This window comes from Euprymna scolopes, chromosome 5 (genome assembly GCF_053919585.1).
Source record: "Euprymna scolopes isolate OS-2025 chromosome 5, ASM5391958v1, whole genome shotgun sequence".
Lineage (NCBI taxonomy): Eukaryota > Metazoa > Mollusca > Cephalopoda > Sepiida > Sepiolidae > Euprymna > Euprymna scolopes.
The window spans coordinates 105092210-105108895 of record NC_136486.1 but is presented as its reverse complement, the minus strand read 5'-3'; the positions used below and the strand labels follow the sequence as shown (position 1 = coordinate 105108895).

Below are 16686 nucleotides of genomic sequence, written 5' to 3'. Positions count from 1 at the left end.
CCAGTATCATATTCTTCCGCTTTGTGTGTTCCTCTCTCTCTCTCTCTCTCTCTCTCTCTCTCTCTCTCTCTCTCTCTCTCTCTCTCTCTCTCGTACATAAGTCTGTCTGTCTTTCTCTCTCTTAGTCTTCCTTGTCGATAGTTTCCCTCTCTCTCGTGTGTTAAGTTCTATTTCTCCCTACCATGTATATATCTCTCTGGTTGTCATAAGTTTCTTCATCTTTCACGTATTTTCCTCACTTGTGTCTATTTTCATACTCATTCGTTATTCTCCACCTTTCTTATACCACAATCATGCAAGTTCTTTCACAGGCACGTATTTTCCTCTATCTTTTTCGTTCTTTTATAGCATTCTTTAAAGAGATAGTTTGCAAATAATTTTTCAGGTCATATGGATTGCTCAGGGGAACAGTCTTATAATATATCCATACTTGAATATTCACAAGCCTATATATCGGTAAGTTTGTTTCTAAACACTTCTTAAAATGTTTCCTTTTGGACTTTTTTTTATTTGCTCTGTCTTGCATCGCAATCTGCACTTAATATTCAAAGTATTCGAGAAACACAAAGACACAGTTTTGGTTAAATGACAAGCAGCTACAAGGATGAACTGTGAACGGTCATAGAAGTCACCGAAGAAAAATTGAACCCAACTGCAGTGAAGAAGTTCCATGATAATGTCTTTAACGGATGAAAAGTTCTTGGAAATAAACTGTTCATCGAAATTCCGATACTTCGGATGTGTTAATTTAATGTGTGCGTTTTCAAAATTGTCAATAACCCCCTCCCCCTCTCTCTCTCTCTCTCTCTCTCTCTCTCTCTCTCTCTCTGTCTCCCTCTCTCTGAATATTCAACGTGGAAATAGAGATCGTCATCTTCATCACCGTACAGAGCAATCACTATCCAATGTGTTATAAGTAATTGTTTGTAATCTAGGATAAATGTAAAGTCGTCAATCACCTCAGTAAAGGCAAAGAACTCTCCATCTGTGAAAGACATTATCTTGGTACTGCTTACCTAGGTTCCACACTTAAATATAATGTAAGCAAACACTTATCAACCGTAATAAGGAGTAATCAAATTGTATCTCTTATAAGAATTTCTATAATGTTAGTTTGAAGCTTACCATCTCACAATTTAACACGATTTTGGTACTTTTTTTATACTTTTTATGAGACACACAATTTTCTAAATGAAAAAGAATTAATTATTCATGCCTCAAATTAAAGTGAAATGTGTTTTTTTTTATTGTCGTATTGCAGGCTTCTGAACGCAGATATTTTTATTACTATCATTTGAGAAATAACATCGAACTGCCATTAATGCCATTCCATCCACAGCCAGAATACACAAGTTATCGTAACGAAAGTGAGTCTGACAACGTTCTTGCATCAATGTTAATTCGCAGTAGTGTCTGTAGTTTCCCTTCTCCTCTCGCCCCTTTTTTTCTCTAGCTTAGTCTCTCTCTCTCTCTCTCTCTCTCTCTCTCTCTCTCTCTCACACACACACACACACACACACACACACACACACTTTATCTATCTATCTATCTATCTATCTATCTATCTATCTCTACGAACCGTTCCTAAGGCGTCAAAAATGGGTCAAAATTGAAGAAAAATCGTTATTATATCATATTTAGGCGTCTTTTACGCCCGGGCAAAGCCGGGTGTACCCCCCCCCCTGCGCTAGTAATTAATAATTAAATTGTATTTTCTAAGTATTTCTATAATGTTACTATCAAACCTATCATCACTATTGTTATGGGATTTTTTTACAATTAAATGCGATCTTAGTACATTTTATATTTTATAATGTGACAACTAATTTTTCACAAAAAAAGGCATTACATATATATATATATATATATATATATATATATATATATATATATATATATATCCTTGTCACTACTTCCTCCACTTATCTATTTCTTTGTCTCTCTCTCTCTATCACTCTGCCTCTCTCTCTCTCTCTCTCTCTCTCTCTCTCTCTCTCTCTCTCTCTCTCTCTCTCTGTCATTTACCGAAGGGTTTCTTTCTATAGCTCTATTTGTCCCATTTTATCCATTTTTATCGTTTGGCCTACATCTTATAGCTCTTTCTCTCTCCTACTCTTTTTCTCTTTCTCTCTTTCTCCCTATTCCACCCACTATATCTATTAATATCTCATTCTCTCACTTTCTGTCTCTTTTCCCGATCTCTCTTTTTCTCTACGTTAACTTTTTTTTATTCTCTCGATATTTTTCGCGTGTAAATTTCCTTCATTTTCATACTCATTCATCACTCCCCATTTTTCTTTATCGCGCAACCACGCAAGTTTCTCTCCAGGGTAATTATTTTCTCTATCTTTTTCGTCATTTATTGCATCCATTAAAGAGATATTCAATTTTTAATTTGCAAATAATTTTTCAGGTGAGATGGATTGGTACGATAGTGAAATATCCCTCAATGATATACCTCCTGTCATCTATCCATCGCATCCCTGCATATTCGATGCACGTTACAATGCAGTAAGTTTGCCACTTTTTCTAAACAATTTTCCAAGTGTTTCCCTTTGAGCTTTGCTATTTGCTTCGTTTTGCATTGCAATTGGCACTTAATATACAAAATAGACACGAGAAACACTTAGTAAATCGACAACGACTCTACAAGGACGAACAGTGAACGATCGTAGAAGTCAATAGATTTGTAGTCTTTTAAAACTGTTTTAAAAGATCGATCTTTATTAGAAGGAAAAATTAAGATTGTGACTTGAATGATGACGAATGTTATTAAAGGATTCAAAATCATCAATTGGAAGACAAAATTCGATCACCAACTAAGTTTGTGAAAAGGAATAAAACATGACTATGTCATAGACTGCAGTAAAGAAGTACCATAGTAATATCTTTAACATATGAGAACTTCTTTGAAATAAACAGTTTATTAAAATTTCGATGCTTAAGATGTGTTCATTTAATGTGTGCTTTTTCAAAATTGTGAATGATCAGAGGGATAAACGGAATGTGATTTGTGCTCCCCCTTTCTCTCTCTCTCATCCTCTATGTCTAATTTCTCTCTCTCTCTCTCTCTCCCTCTCTCTCTCTCTCTCTCTCTCTCTCTCTCTCTCTCTGAATATTCGATGTGAAGATAGAGAGCGGTCATCTTCACAGTAAATATAAAGTCATCAATCATCTCAGTAAAGACAAAGAACTTCCCATATGTGAAAGACATTAACTTGGTACTGCTTACCTAGATTCTACTACATGGTCGTCCTCAAATCTAACACCAGCAAAAACTCATCAACCGTAATAATGAGTAATCAAATTGTATCTCTTATAAGTATTTCTAAAATGTTACTATGAAGCCCACCGTCTTTATTGTTTTGAGAGATTTTTTTTTCGCAATTTAACGCGATTTTGGTACTTTTTATAGTTCATAAGGAGACACCAAAGTTTTATTCTTCATAAAGAGACACCAAAGTTTTATACTTCATAAGGAGACACCAAATTTTTATACTTCATAAGGAGACACCAAAGTTTCCACAGACAAAAAATTAATTGTTTCATGCCTCAAATTAAAAAGAAATATGTTTTTCATTTTCGTATCACAGCATTTCGAATACAGTTCCCTATGTGACCAACTATATTTAAGATCGCCTCACCAACGGAGAATAGAACCGCCTTCAATGCTGTTTTTTCCTCAACCGGAGGACGGCGGCTTGCGTAGAGAAAGTGAGTCTGACAACGTTCTTTCATCAGAGTAAACCTGCAGTAGTGTGTGTATCTTTCCCCCTTCTCTCCACCCTCTCTCTCTTTCTCTCTCTCTCTCTCTCTTAATCTGTCTGTCTCTCTCTCTATATATATATATATATATATATATATATATTTATCCGTCACTCATTCACTTATCTACCTCTTTGTCTCTATCTTTTTACAATTAGTTTCTTTTCATCGCCCTATTTGTCCGACTCTTCTTCTATATTTTATTGTTTGGCATACATATTATATTGCTCTCTCTATCTCTATCTCTCTCTCTCTCTCTCTCTCTCTCTCTTTCTCACTCTCTCTCTCTCTCTCTTTATATCTCTCTATCTATCTATCTAACTATCTATCTAACTATCTATCTCTAATCTCTCCGTATCTTCTTCTCTATTTATCTGTCCTCTCCCTCATTCTCAATTCCCTATCTCTTACTTTCTCTCCATCTATATTTCTTTGTTTGTCTTGCTTTTTCTGTGTCTCAATTGTGTGTGCGTGTTTTTTTTTCTTTTTCTCTTTTTTTATATCTGTTCAGATAATTATTTTGCATGTCTCTATTTTATTGATGTACAGAAATCTTCTATTTCTAAATCTCTCTCTCATTCCCTCTCTCTCTCACTCTCTATCTCTCTCTCTTTCTCAGTCTAACATTATCACTATCTATAAATCTCGCTCTCTATTCTTCCGTATTAATCTATCCCTCTCTCCCTTGATTTCCTTCCTCTCTATTCATCTATTTATCTTTTTTTTTCTTCATTTTTAATGTGCTACCTGTCTCTTTCTTTTAAAATAGTTTCTTTCTCCCGCCCTCTTTCTGTTTTCTATCTGTCTATCTGTGTATCTTTCTGTATGTTTGTCTATCTATCTATTTATCTATCTATCCATCTATTTCTCGATATAACCTCTTATTCGTTTTTACACCTCAAATGGATTGGTCAGAAGACGTAGTTACACCAACACCCTTGGATATGCCAAACCCATATTCTACAATCGTGGAACATTCTGCTTCTCAACTTCCGGTGCGTTTATCTTTGGCAATACAACACAAACTTCTCTCGCTATATCTGGAGGTCAACGTTCAAGTTCATCCGTGTCACTATTTCCTCCACTTATCTATTTCTTTTTCTCTCCCTCATTTACCGAAGGGTTTTTTTCTATAGCTCTATTTGTCCCATTCTTTCCATTTTTATCGTTTGGCCTACATCTGATGTCTCTTTCTCTCTCCTACTCTTTTTCTCACTCTTTTTCTCCCTATACAGTCCTGGTCAAAATCATAAGACCACTTAAGAAAGTAAGCGTTTACGCATATTATCGAATTTTTAATCAAACAAATGGTTGAAACCATTGCCAAAAGGCAAAATATAATGGAAAAAATTCAATCTGCTTCATTGGAAACCTTAACCCTGATCTAATAATTATTTTTAAAAAAACAAACATTTTCACCTGTTCAAAATGATAAGACCACTTTAATAAAATCGGCTAGTTTTGAAAAAATGAATACGACAATCTTTCTATGTTACTAAAAGCAACTTGTTAGTGGATAAAAAACACCTTACTAAATTATAAATGGCAAAAGGGAAACCATTATCAGAGTTTGAGAGAGGAAGGATCTTTGAGCTTAATAGGGGTGGACTCTCCCATAGATCCATTGCAAGCGAAGTAAATCGTAGCAAAACGGTCATCACAAATTTTTTAAGAGATCCAGATCAATATGGACACAAGAAGTGTACAGGTCGACAAAAAAAAACCATCACTGGATCGCCGTATCAGAAAAAGTTTTAAAAAAACTCCAGTATAGGCTCAAGTCGATTGAAAAGCCAAACAGCAGCAGAATGTAGTCCTAAATCAATCAGAAGGTATCTGAAAATGAAGGGTTTCAATCATTTAAAGCGACTGCAGAAACCACGTCTTCTTGAACAGCACAAAACTAACCGACTTAAATATGCCGCCAAATACCAGACTTGGGATGATAAGAAGTGGAAAAATGTAATTTTCTCCGATGAGATGGTCCAGATTGATTTCAACACTATTGACATGATAAAAATTTGCCCAAAGAGACTTTTTCAACTCGGCATAGTGGAGGAGGGTCTTTAATGATCTGGGGTGCTTTCTCGTCAGCTGGGACCCTAAAGTTGCAAGTAGTGAAATGCCGGCAAACATCATTGAAGAACATTTCAATGCTTGAAAATGCTTCTATCAGGACTGAAAGTCCACGTCTGTGTGGAAGAAATTGGATTTTCCAGCAAGACAACGCTGCGATATACACTTCTCGGCAAGCACGAGAATACTTTTCTTCAAATAATATAGAACTGTTACATCATCCAGCATGTTCTCCGGACCTCAATCCCATTGAAAATCTTATGGGATAGATGGCAAAAGAAGATGGAACCCAGTATGATTCGATAGAGGAACTTTCTGATTCAGTTTTCAGTACATGGGATAAAATTCCTTCGCAACTGATAAAAAAAACTTAGTCGCAAGCATGCCGAAGAGAATTATTGAAGTAATTCGTAATAATGGGGGCTATACTAAATACTGAGACCCTTTTTAGTAATTTATAATTGCCTTTTGTTAGATAAATTATCAGTAGTCTTACCATTTGGTCCAGGTGAAAATGTTTTTTTTTTTTTAATAATTATTAGATCAGGGTTAAGGTTTCAAATGAAGCAGATTTCATATTTTCCCTTTTGGCAATGGTTTCAACCATTTGTTTGATTAAAAATTCGATAATATGCGTAAACGCTTACTTTCTAAGTGGTCTTATAATTTGGACCAGGACTGTGTGTGTGTGTGTGTGTGTGTGTGTGTGTGTGTGTGTGTGTGTGTGTGTGTATTCCACCCTCTATATCTATTAATATCTCATTCTCTCACTTTCTGTCTCTTTTCCCGATCTCTCTTTTTCTTTACGTTAACTTTTTTTTATTATTCTCTCGATATTTTTCGCGTGTAAATTTCCTTCATTTTCATACTCATTCATTACTCCCCATTTTTCTTTATCGCGCAACCACTCAAGTTTCTCTCCAGGGTAATTATTTTCTCTATCTTTTTCGTCCTTTTATTGCATCCATTAAAGAGATATTCAATTTTTAATTTGCAAATAATTTTTCAGGTGAGATGGATTGGTACGATAGCGATATATCCCTCAATAATATACCTCCTGTCATCTATCCATCGCATCCCTGCATATTCGATGCACGTTACAATGCGGTAAGTTTGCCACTTTTTCTAAACAATTTTCCAAATGTTTCTCTTTGAGCTTTGCTATTTGCTTCGTTTTGCATTGCAATTGGCACTTAATATACAAAATAGACACGAGAAACACTTAGTTAATCGACAACTACTCTACAAGGACGAACAGTGAACGATCGTAGAAGTCAATAGATTTGTAGTCTTTTTAAACTGTTTTAAAAGATCGAGGTTTATTAGAAGGAAAAATTAAGATTGTAACTTGAATGATGACGAATTCAAAATCATCAATTGGATGACAAAATTTGATCACCAACTAAGTTTGTGAAAAGGAATAAAACATGACGATGTCATAGACTGCAGTAAAGAAGTACCATAGTAATATCTTTAACATATGAGAACTTCTTTGAAATAAACAGTTTATTAAAATTTCGATGCTTAAGATGTGTTCATTTAATGTGTGCTTTTTAAAAATTGTGAATGATTAGTGGGATAAACGGAATGTGATTTGTGCTCCCCCTTTCTCTCTCTCTCATCCTCTATGTCTCATTTCTCTCTCTCTCCCTCTCTCTCTCTATCTCTCTCTCTCTCTCTCTCTGAATATTAGACTTTAAGATAGAGAGCGGTCGTCTTCATCTACGTACAGACTAATTAATACCGAATGCATCATAATAATTGTTGTTATCTTGAGTAAATGTAAATCATCAATCACCTAAGTAAAGATTAAGAACTTCCCATATGTGAAAGACATTAACTTGGTACTGCTTACCTAGGTTCTACAACATGGTCTTCCTCAAATCCAACGCCAGCAAAAACTCATCAACCGTAATATTGAGTAATCAAATTGTATCTCTTATAAGTATTTCTAAAATGTTACTATGGAGCCCACCGCCTTTATTGTTTTAGAGGGAGTTTTTTTTTTTTCGCAATTTAACGCGATTTTGGTACTTTTTATAGTTCATAAGGAGACACCAAAGTTTTATTCTTCATAAACAGACACTAAATTTTTATACTTCATAAGGAGACACCAAAGTTTCCACAGACAAAAAATTAATTGTTTCATGCCTCAAATTAAAAAGTAATATGTTTTTCATTTTCGTATCACAGCATTTCGAATACAGTTCCCTATGTGACCAACTATATTTAAGATCGCCTCACCAACGGAGAATAGAACCGCCTTCAATGCTGTTTTTTCCTCAACCGGAGGACGGCGGCTTGCGTAGAGAAAGTAAGTCTGATAACGTTCTTTCATCAGAGTAAACATGCGGTAGTGTGTGTATCTTTCCCCCTTCTGTCATCCCCCCCCTCTCTCTCTCTCTCTCTCTCTATATATATATATATATATATATATATATATATATATATATATATATATATATATATCCGTCACTCAATCACTTATCTAGCTCTTTGTTTCTATCTTTTTACAATTAGTTTCTTTTCATCGCCCTATTTGTCCGACTCTTCTTCTATATTTTATTGTTTGGCATACATATTATATTGCTCTCTCTCTCTCTCTCTCTCTCTCTCTCTCTCTTTCTCTCCCTCTCTTTCTCTCTCTTTATATCTCTCTAACTATCTATCTATCTATCTATCTAACTATCTATCTATAATCTCTCCCTTTCTTCTTCTCTATTTATCTGTCCTCTCCCTCGTTCTCAATTCCCTATCTCTTACTTTCTCTCCATCTATATTTCTTTGTTTGTCTTGCTTTTTCTGTGTCTCAATTGTGTGTGCGTGTTTTTTTTTCTTTTTCTTTTTTTTATATCTGTTCAGATAATTATTTTGCATGTTTCTATTTTTATTGATGTACAGAAATCTTCTATTTCTACATCTTTCTCTCCTTCCCTCTCTCTCTCTCTCATTCTCTCTCTCTCTTTCTCAATCTAACATTATCACTATCTATAAATCTCGCTCTCTATTCTTCCTTATTTACCTATCCCTCTCTCCCTTGTTTTCCTTCCTCTCTATTCATCTAGTTATATTTTTTTTCTTCATTTTTAATATTCTACCTGTCTCTTTTTTTTTAAATAGTTTCTTTCTCCCGCCCTCTTTCTGTTTTCTATCTATCTATCTATCTGTCCACCTGTCTATCTGTGTATCTTTCTGTATGTTTGTCTATCTATCTATTTATCTATCTATCCATCTATTTCTCGATATAACCTCTTATTCGTTTTTACACCTCAAATGGATTGGTCAGAAGACGTAGTTACACCAACACCCTTGGATATGCCAAACCCATATTCTACAATCGTGGAACATTCTGCTTCTCAACTTCCGGTGCGTTTATCTTTGGCAATACAACACAAACATCTCTCGCTATATCTGGAGGTCAACGTTCAAGTTCATCCGTGTCACTATTTCCTCCACTTATCTATTTCTTTGTCTCTCTCTCTCTCATTTACCGAAGGGTTTTTTTCTATAGCTCTATTTGTCCCATTCTTTCCATTTTTATCGTTTGGCCTACATCTGATGCCTCTTTCTCTCTCCTACTCTCTTTCTCACACTTTTTCTTCCTATACAGTCCTGGTCAAAATCATAAGACCACTTAAGAAAGTAAGCGTTTACGCATATTATCGAATTTTTAATCAAACAAATGGTTGAAACCATTGCCAAAAGGCAAAATATAATGGAAAAAATTCAATCTGCTTCATTGGAAACCTTAACCCTGATCTAATGATTATTTTTTAAAAAACAAACATTTTCACCTGTTCAAAATGATAATACCACTTTAATAAAATCGGCTAGTTTTGAAAAAATGAATACGACAATCTTTCTATGTTACTAAAAGCAACTTGTTAGTGGATCAAATACATTTTACTAAATTATAAATGGCAAAAGGGAAACCATTATCAGAGTTTGAGAGAGGAAGGATCTTTGAGCTTAATAGGGGTGGACTCTCCCATAGATCCATTGCAAGTGAATCGTAGCAAAACGGTCATCACAAATTTTTTAAGAGATCCAGATCAATATGGACACAAGAAGTGTACAGGTCGACAAAAAAAAAACATCACTGGATCGCCGTATCAGAAGAAGTTTAAAAAAACTCCAGTATAGGCTCAAGTCGATTGAAAAGCCAAACAGCAGCAGAATGTAGTCCTAAATCAATCAGAAGGTATCTGAAAATGAAGGGTTTCAATCATTTAAAGCGACTGCAGAAACCACGTCTTCTTGAACAGCACAAAACTAACCGACTTAAATATGCCGCCAAATACCAGACTTGGGATGAAAAGAAGTGGAAAAATGTAATTTTCTCCGATGAGATGGTCCAGATTGATTTCAACACTATTGACATGATAAAAATTTGCCCAAAGAGACTTTTTCAACTCGGCATAGTGGAGGAGGGTCTTTAATGATCTGGGGTGCTTTCTCGTCAGCTGGGACCCTAAAGTTGCAAGTAGTGAAATGCTGGCAAACATCATTGAAGAACATTTCAATGCTTGAAAATGCTTCTATCAGGACTGAAGGTCCATTTCTGTGTGGAAGAAATTGGATTTTCCAGCAAGACAACGCTGCGATATACACTTCTCGGCAAGCACGAGAATACTTTTCTTCAAATAATATAGAACTGTTACATCATCCAGCATGTTTTCCGGACCTCAATCCCATTGAAAATCTTTGGGGATGGATGGCAAAAGAAGGTGGAACCGAGTATGATTCGATAGAGGAACTTTCTGATTCAGTTTTCAGTACATGGGATAAAATTCCTTCGCAACTGATAAAAAAAACTTAGTCGCAAGCATGCCGAAGAGAATTATTGAAGTAACTCATAATAATGGAGGCTATACTAAATACTGAGACCCTTTTTAGTAATTTATAATTGCCTTTTGTTAGATAAATTATCAGTAGTCTTACCATTTGGTCCAGGTGAAAATGTTTTTTTTTTTTTAAATAATTATTAGATCAGGGTTAAGGTTTCAAATGAAGCAGATTTCATATTTTCCCTTTTGGCAATGGTTTCAACCATTTGTTTGATTAAAAATTCGATAATATGCGTAAACGCTTACTTTCTAAGTGGTCTTATAATTTGGACCAGGACTATATATATGTGTGTGTGTGTGTGTGTGTGTGTGTGTGTGTGTGTGTGTGTGTGTGTGTGTGTGTGTTCCACCCTCTATATCTATTAATATCTCATTCTCTCACTTTCTGTCTCTTTTCCCGATCTCTCTTTTTCTTTACGTTAACTTTTTTTTATTATTCTCTCGATATTTTTCGCGTGTAAATTTCCTTCATTTTCATACTCATTCATCACTCCCCATTTTTCTTTATCGCGCAACCACTCAAGTTTCTCTCCAGGGTAATTATTTTCTCTATCTTTTTCGTCCTTTTATTGCATCCATTAAAGAGATATTCAATTTTTAATTTGCAAATAATTTTGAGGAGAAATGGATTGGTACGATAGCGAGATATCCCTCAATAATATACCTCCTGTTATCATACCATCCCATCCCTACATATTCGATGCACGTTACAATGCGGTAAGTTTGCCACTTTTTCTAAACAATTTTCCAAATGTTTCTCTTTGAGCTTTGCTATTTGCGTCGACTTGCATTGCAATTGGCACTTAATATACAAAGTAGACACGAGAAACACTTAGTTAATCGACAACGACTCTACAAGGACGAACAGTGAACGATCGTAGAAGTCAATAGATTTGTAGTCTTTTTAAACTGTTTTAAAAGATCGAGGTTTATTAGAAGGAAAAATTAAGATTGTAACTTGAATGATGACGAATTCAAAAGCATCAATTGGATGACAAAATTTGATCACCAACTAAGTTTGTGAAAAGGAATAAAACATGACGATGTCATAGACTGCAGTAAAGAAGTACCATAGTAATATCTTTAACATATGAGAACTTCTTTGAAATAAACAGTTTATTAAAATTTCGATGCTTAAGATGTGTTCATTTAATGTGTGCTTTTTAAAAATTGTGAATGATTAGAGGGATAAACGGAATGTGATTTGTGCTCCCCCTTTCTCTCTCTCTCATCCTCTATGTCTCATTTCTCTCTCTCTCTCTCTCTCTCTCTCTCTCTCTCTCTCTCTCTCTCTCTCTCTCTCTCTAAATATTAGACGTGAAGATAGAGAGCGGTCGTCTTCATCTAAGTACAGACTAATTAATACCGAATGTATCATAATAATTGTTGTTATCTTGAGCAAATGTAAATCATCAATCGCCTAAGTAAAGACAAAGAACTTCTCATATGTGAAAGACATTAACTTGGTACTGCTTACTTAGGTTCTACAACATGGTCTTCCTCAAATCTAACGCCAGCAGAAAAACTCATCAACCGTAATAATGAGTAATCAAATAGTATCTCTTATAAGTATTTCTAAAATGTTACTATGAAGCCCACCATCTTTATTGTTTTGAGGGAGTTTTTTTCGCAATTGAACGCGATTTTGGTACTTTTTTTAGTTCATAAGGAGACACCAAATTTCTATACTTCATAAGGAGACACCAAATTTTCCACAGACAAAAAATTAATTGTTTCATGCCTCAAATTAAAAAGAAATATATTTTTTATTTTCGTATGACAGCATTTCGAATACAGTTCCCTGTGTCACCAACTATATTTAATATCGCTTCACCAACGGAGAATAGAACCGCCTTCAATGCTGTTTTTTCCTCAACCGGAGGACGGCGGCTTGCGTAGAGAAAATGAGTCTTACAACGTTCTTTCATCAGAGTAAACACGCAGTAGTGTGTGTATCTTTCCCCCTTCTCTCCACCCTCTCTCTCTCTCTCTCTCTCTCTCTCTCTTAATCTTTTTTCTCTCTCTCTCTCTCTATATATATATATATTTATCCGTCACTCATTCACTTATCTACCTCTTTGTCTCTATCTTTTTACAATTAGTTTCTTTTCATCGCCCTATTTGTCCGACTCTTCTTCTATATTTTATTGTTTGGCATACATCTTATATTGCTCTCTCTCTCTCTCTCTCTCTCTCTCTCTCTCTCTCTCTCTCTCTCTCTCTCTCTTTCTCTCTCTCTCTCTCTCTCTCTTTCCTTCTCTCTCTCTCTCTCTTTCTATCTATCTATCTATCTTCTTCTCTATTAATTTGTTCTTCTCTCCCTCGTTCTCCATTCCCTATCTCTTGCTTTCTCTCCATCTATGTTACTTTATTTGTCTTCGTTTTAATTCATCTGCCTGTCCCTCTCTTTTCCAACAGTTTTTATCTCCCGCCCTCTGTTTCCTCTCTGTATATCCCTCAATATATTCTTTTATTCGTTCTTTCTTGTACAAAAATATCTCTCTCTCTCTCTCTCTCTCTCTCTCTCTCTCTCTCTCTCTCTCTCTCTCTCTCTCTCTCTCTCTCTCTCTCTCTCTCTCTCTCTTACTGGTTTCTTTTAATCACACTCTCCTCTTTTCTCTCGAGTGCACGAGCTATTCTCTCTCTTCCTAACTTTAAAATGTGATCGTTTATGTCTCCCTCGCTTGTTTAGCGCTCTCTACCATTGGTTTGTTTCTCTTTTTTCTTCTCTAGTTTTTCTATTTCTGTCAAATGTTTAAGACATTACTATATTTATTTTTTCGTAATTATCTTTCAGCTCAAATGGATTGCTCAGAAGACGTATTTGCACCAACACCCTTGGATATGCCAACCCCATATTCTTCAATCGAGGAACCTTCTGCACCTCCATTTCCGGATTCGTTCATATTTGGCAATACCCCATAAACATCTCCCGCTATATCTGGATTTCAAGGTTCATATTTATATTCTCTTTCTTTTCTAATAGTTTCTATCTCCCACCCTCTTTCTGTTTTTCTATCTATCTATCTATCTATCTATCTATCGATATACTCTCTTATTCGTTTTTACACCTCAAATGGATTGGTCAGAAGCCGTAGTTGAACCAACACCCTTGGATATGCCAAACCCATATTCTACAATCGTGGCACATTCTGCTCCTCAACTTCCGAGTGCGTTTATCTTTGGCAATACAACACAAACATCTCCCGCTATATCTGGAGGTCAACGTTCAAATTTATATGTTGATTAAATTCTCTGAAAAAAAATCAAAAACGAAATTTAACTTATCGCAGACTAAGCACTTGCATAACTGACTTTTAAAAGCGTCTACAATATATGTGTGTGTGTGTGTGTGTGTGTGTGTGTGTGTGTGTGTGTGTTCTAATTATCTCTTATTCACGAGTTTCTTTCTCTCTTCCTCTTTCTCGCTAGCTTTTTGCTTTCGGGCAAGTTTCTATAGCTAGTTTGTTTTCTCCCTGGTTTTCTCTTACACAAGTTTCCATCTCAGGCCGAAATATTTCCCCCTCACAATACAGCGTTTTTTTTTTTTGTTTTTTTTTTGTTTTTGTTTTTTTTTGGGGGGGGGTTGTCTTTTTATTAGCTTTTTTTTTCTTTATTGTTTCTGTTTATATTAATATCATTATTAAGAATCCTGATTAATATTATTATTAAGAATACTGATTAATATTATTATTAAGAATCCTGATTGATTCTTTCTTTGATTTTTTATCGATAGTTTCTTTTACACATTGAACTAGTTTTTCTCTACGTATTTTATTGCTAAACAGATCTTAATTTTCTTTCAGCTCTACCAAATTCGTTTCCACACACATCATTAAATCAATGGATTCCACCTCCACCACCACTACCACCTGTCACTATCAATTCCGCTGGACAACCAACGAACATAACTTCTTCATCTTCAACATCACTTAATACAATTGTAATACAGTAATATTCTACTACGATCTGCTAATAGAATTAAAGATATCAAACACATATAATCGATAATATACTCATCCAAAATAAAGTAGATACATAGAAAAAATAGTGTCTGGAAGAGTAAAACGTAAACTAATTATTCCATAAATTTTTACTGTAATCTATAGCCATTTTTAAAAGTTGATTAAGATTAATACATGAAAATTGGTTTCTTTAAATATTTAAGTTATTTTGAGAGCAGCGAATAATTTGATGCCATGTCCTTCTATTAAAACCGTCATTAAAAATTAAAAATATCAAATATTTATATAGAAGAATGTTCACAGTCGCGAGACGATCAATAAACTCTTCACCACAATCATGCACACCATCAGCGTCAACATCACGAACACCAAATGTTGCAAATCTTTCATCAGCAGGTGAGATTGAAATAGTTCTGACATTTATTCTTTTTTTCTCTCTCCATTTCTATCGGCGGATTGTCTCTCTTTATCTCAATTTTCTCATTGTCTCTCTTACTTGTTTCACGAATTATTTCCTAAAACAACAAACTTCCATTTTTATTTCAATCTTTAACATAACACTAGAATGTTAATTTTCTATCATAAGCCATTTCGCTTGGGCGGTACTTCCTTTCTCTTGCGTGCGCGTCATCTATCTTTACAACTAGTCTCTCTATCTCTCTCTCTCTCTCTCTCTCTCTCTCTCTCTCTCTCTCTCTCTCTCTCTCTCTCTATCTATCTATCTATCTATCTATCTCTCCTTCTCCTACTGTCTTTCTCCCTTTCTGATCTGTATTTTCATAGTTTTTTTTTCACTCGCCAACTTTTTGTCTCTATTTATTTTACTACTTTTTCCCATATTTTCTTTCAGCTCCGATAGAATGACCGACATCCAGTTCATTTTCATGTACATCATCAAATTCTTCGATTACATCACTACCTTCCTCAACGACATCATCATCTTCCTAAATCACATCATCTTTCTAAATGACATCATCACTTACAACACAACAACCCACCCACAGTCACTACGCCGGGCGTGTTTGTATTTGGCCACTATCAGCTCTTCTTATATCACAAACACGTAACATCGAAGGTAAGATTTAAAACTTTCTCAATTTAATTTCAGCTCGCCAAGTTTTATTTATCTTCATCTTCAGACTGCCTCTCTCTATCTCTATTTTTCACAATCTCTCTTACTATTCTTAAGAGACTTTCAGCCTCTCTTTTTTCTCATCACTTGTCTACATCTCTTCCTTTTCCCATCTCTCTCTCTCTCTCATTCTCTCTCCCTGAAGTTTTATTATAACACCTAAATCTATCTACCTAAAAAACGTTTGCTTTTTCTGTCTCTCTAACTTGTTTTCCTTATATCTCTTTGTATAATTATTCTCTCTCGCTTTTTCTTCTCTCTTTTTATTAAGTTTCTCTCACTCCTTCCATCCACTTCTGTCGGTAAAGAGATCAAAAGTTTCTTCGCAGCTCAAATGAGTTGGCATGCAATGCATATGCCAACAAATCGATTTCCATCTCAACCTCTCAATTCTTCAAGTACAAGTTCCACAGCAGTGACACCTGCCACCTTCACACACCTTAATATGTTCATATTTGCTTAAACGACAAATAAATCTATTTATTTTCATGTTCAATTTCACACTAGATATTAAAATATTCGTTTTTTATCATAAGCTATTCCTCTCAAGTACTTATTCGTTTATCTTGTGCCCTCTTCCTCTTTCTCTCTTTCCCTATATATATATATATATATATATATATATATATATATATATATATACATATATATATATACATATATATATAACGCTATAAAACATTCCAAAGTCACAGAAGTATCACAAAATTCACATTCATATTGTTTTGTTGCTTCGACTTTGAATCTTTAATAAAATCATATATGCTCTTAAAGGGTAAATCCATTGATATTGGGCTTAATTAATTGCGGCAATTTCGAATAACTTTATTGAATATATATATTATAAGTATATATTAGTTTACAAACGTAGGTTAATCATTAACTTGAAACGTACCCATTT

The 16686-nt window shown here is 34.8% G+C and overlaps 1 protein-coding gene across 1 annotated transcript in view; it reads left to right on the top strand.

Annotated features, from left to right (window-relative positions):
- LOC145276618 (uncharacterized) overlaps positions 1–16686 on the top strand; it is a 160743-nt gene that overhangs the window by 30719 nt on the left and 113338 nt on the right. Inside the window, exons 18-26 of the mRNA XM_080127811.1 lie at positions 386–456; positions 1262–1367; positions 2414–2511; positions 3594–3714; positions 6851–6948; positions 8035–8155; positions 13486–13641; positions 14495–15049; positions 15504–15728. Coding sequence (XP_079983937.1) covers positions 386–456; positions 1262–1367; positions 2414–2511; positions 3594–3714; positions 6851–6948; positions 8035–8155; positions 13486–13613 — 743 coding nt within the window. The 3' untranslated portion in view covers positions 13614–13641; positions 14495–15049; positions 15504–15728. The remainder of the gene's footprint in view (positions 1–385; positions 457–1261; positions 1368–2413; positions 2512–3593; positions 3715–6850; positions 6949–8034; positions 8156–13485; positions 13642–14494; positions 15050–15503; positions 15729–16686) is intronic.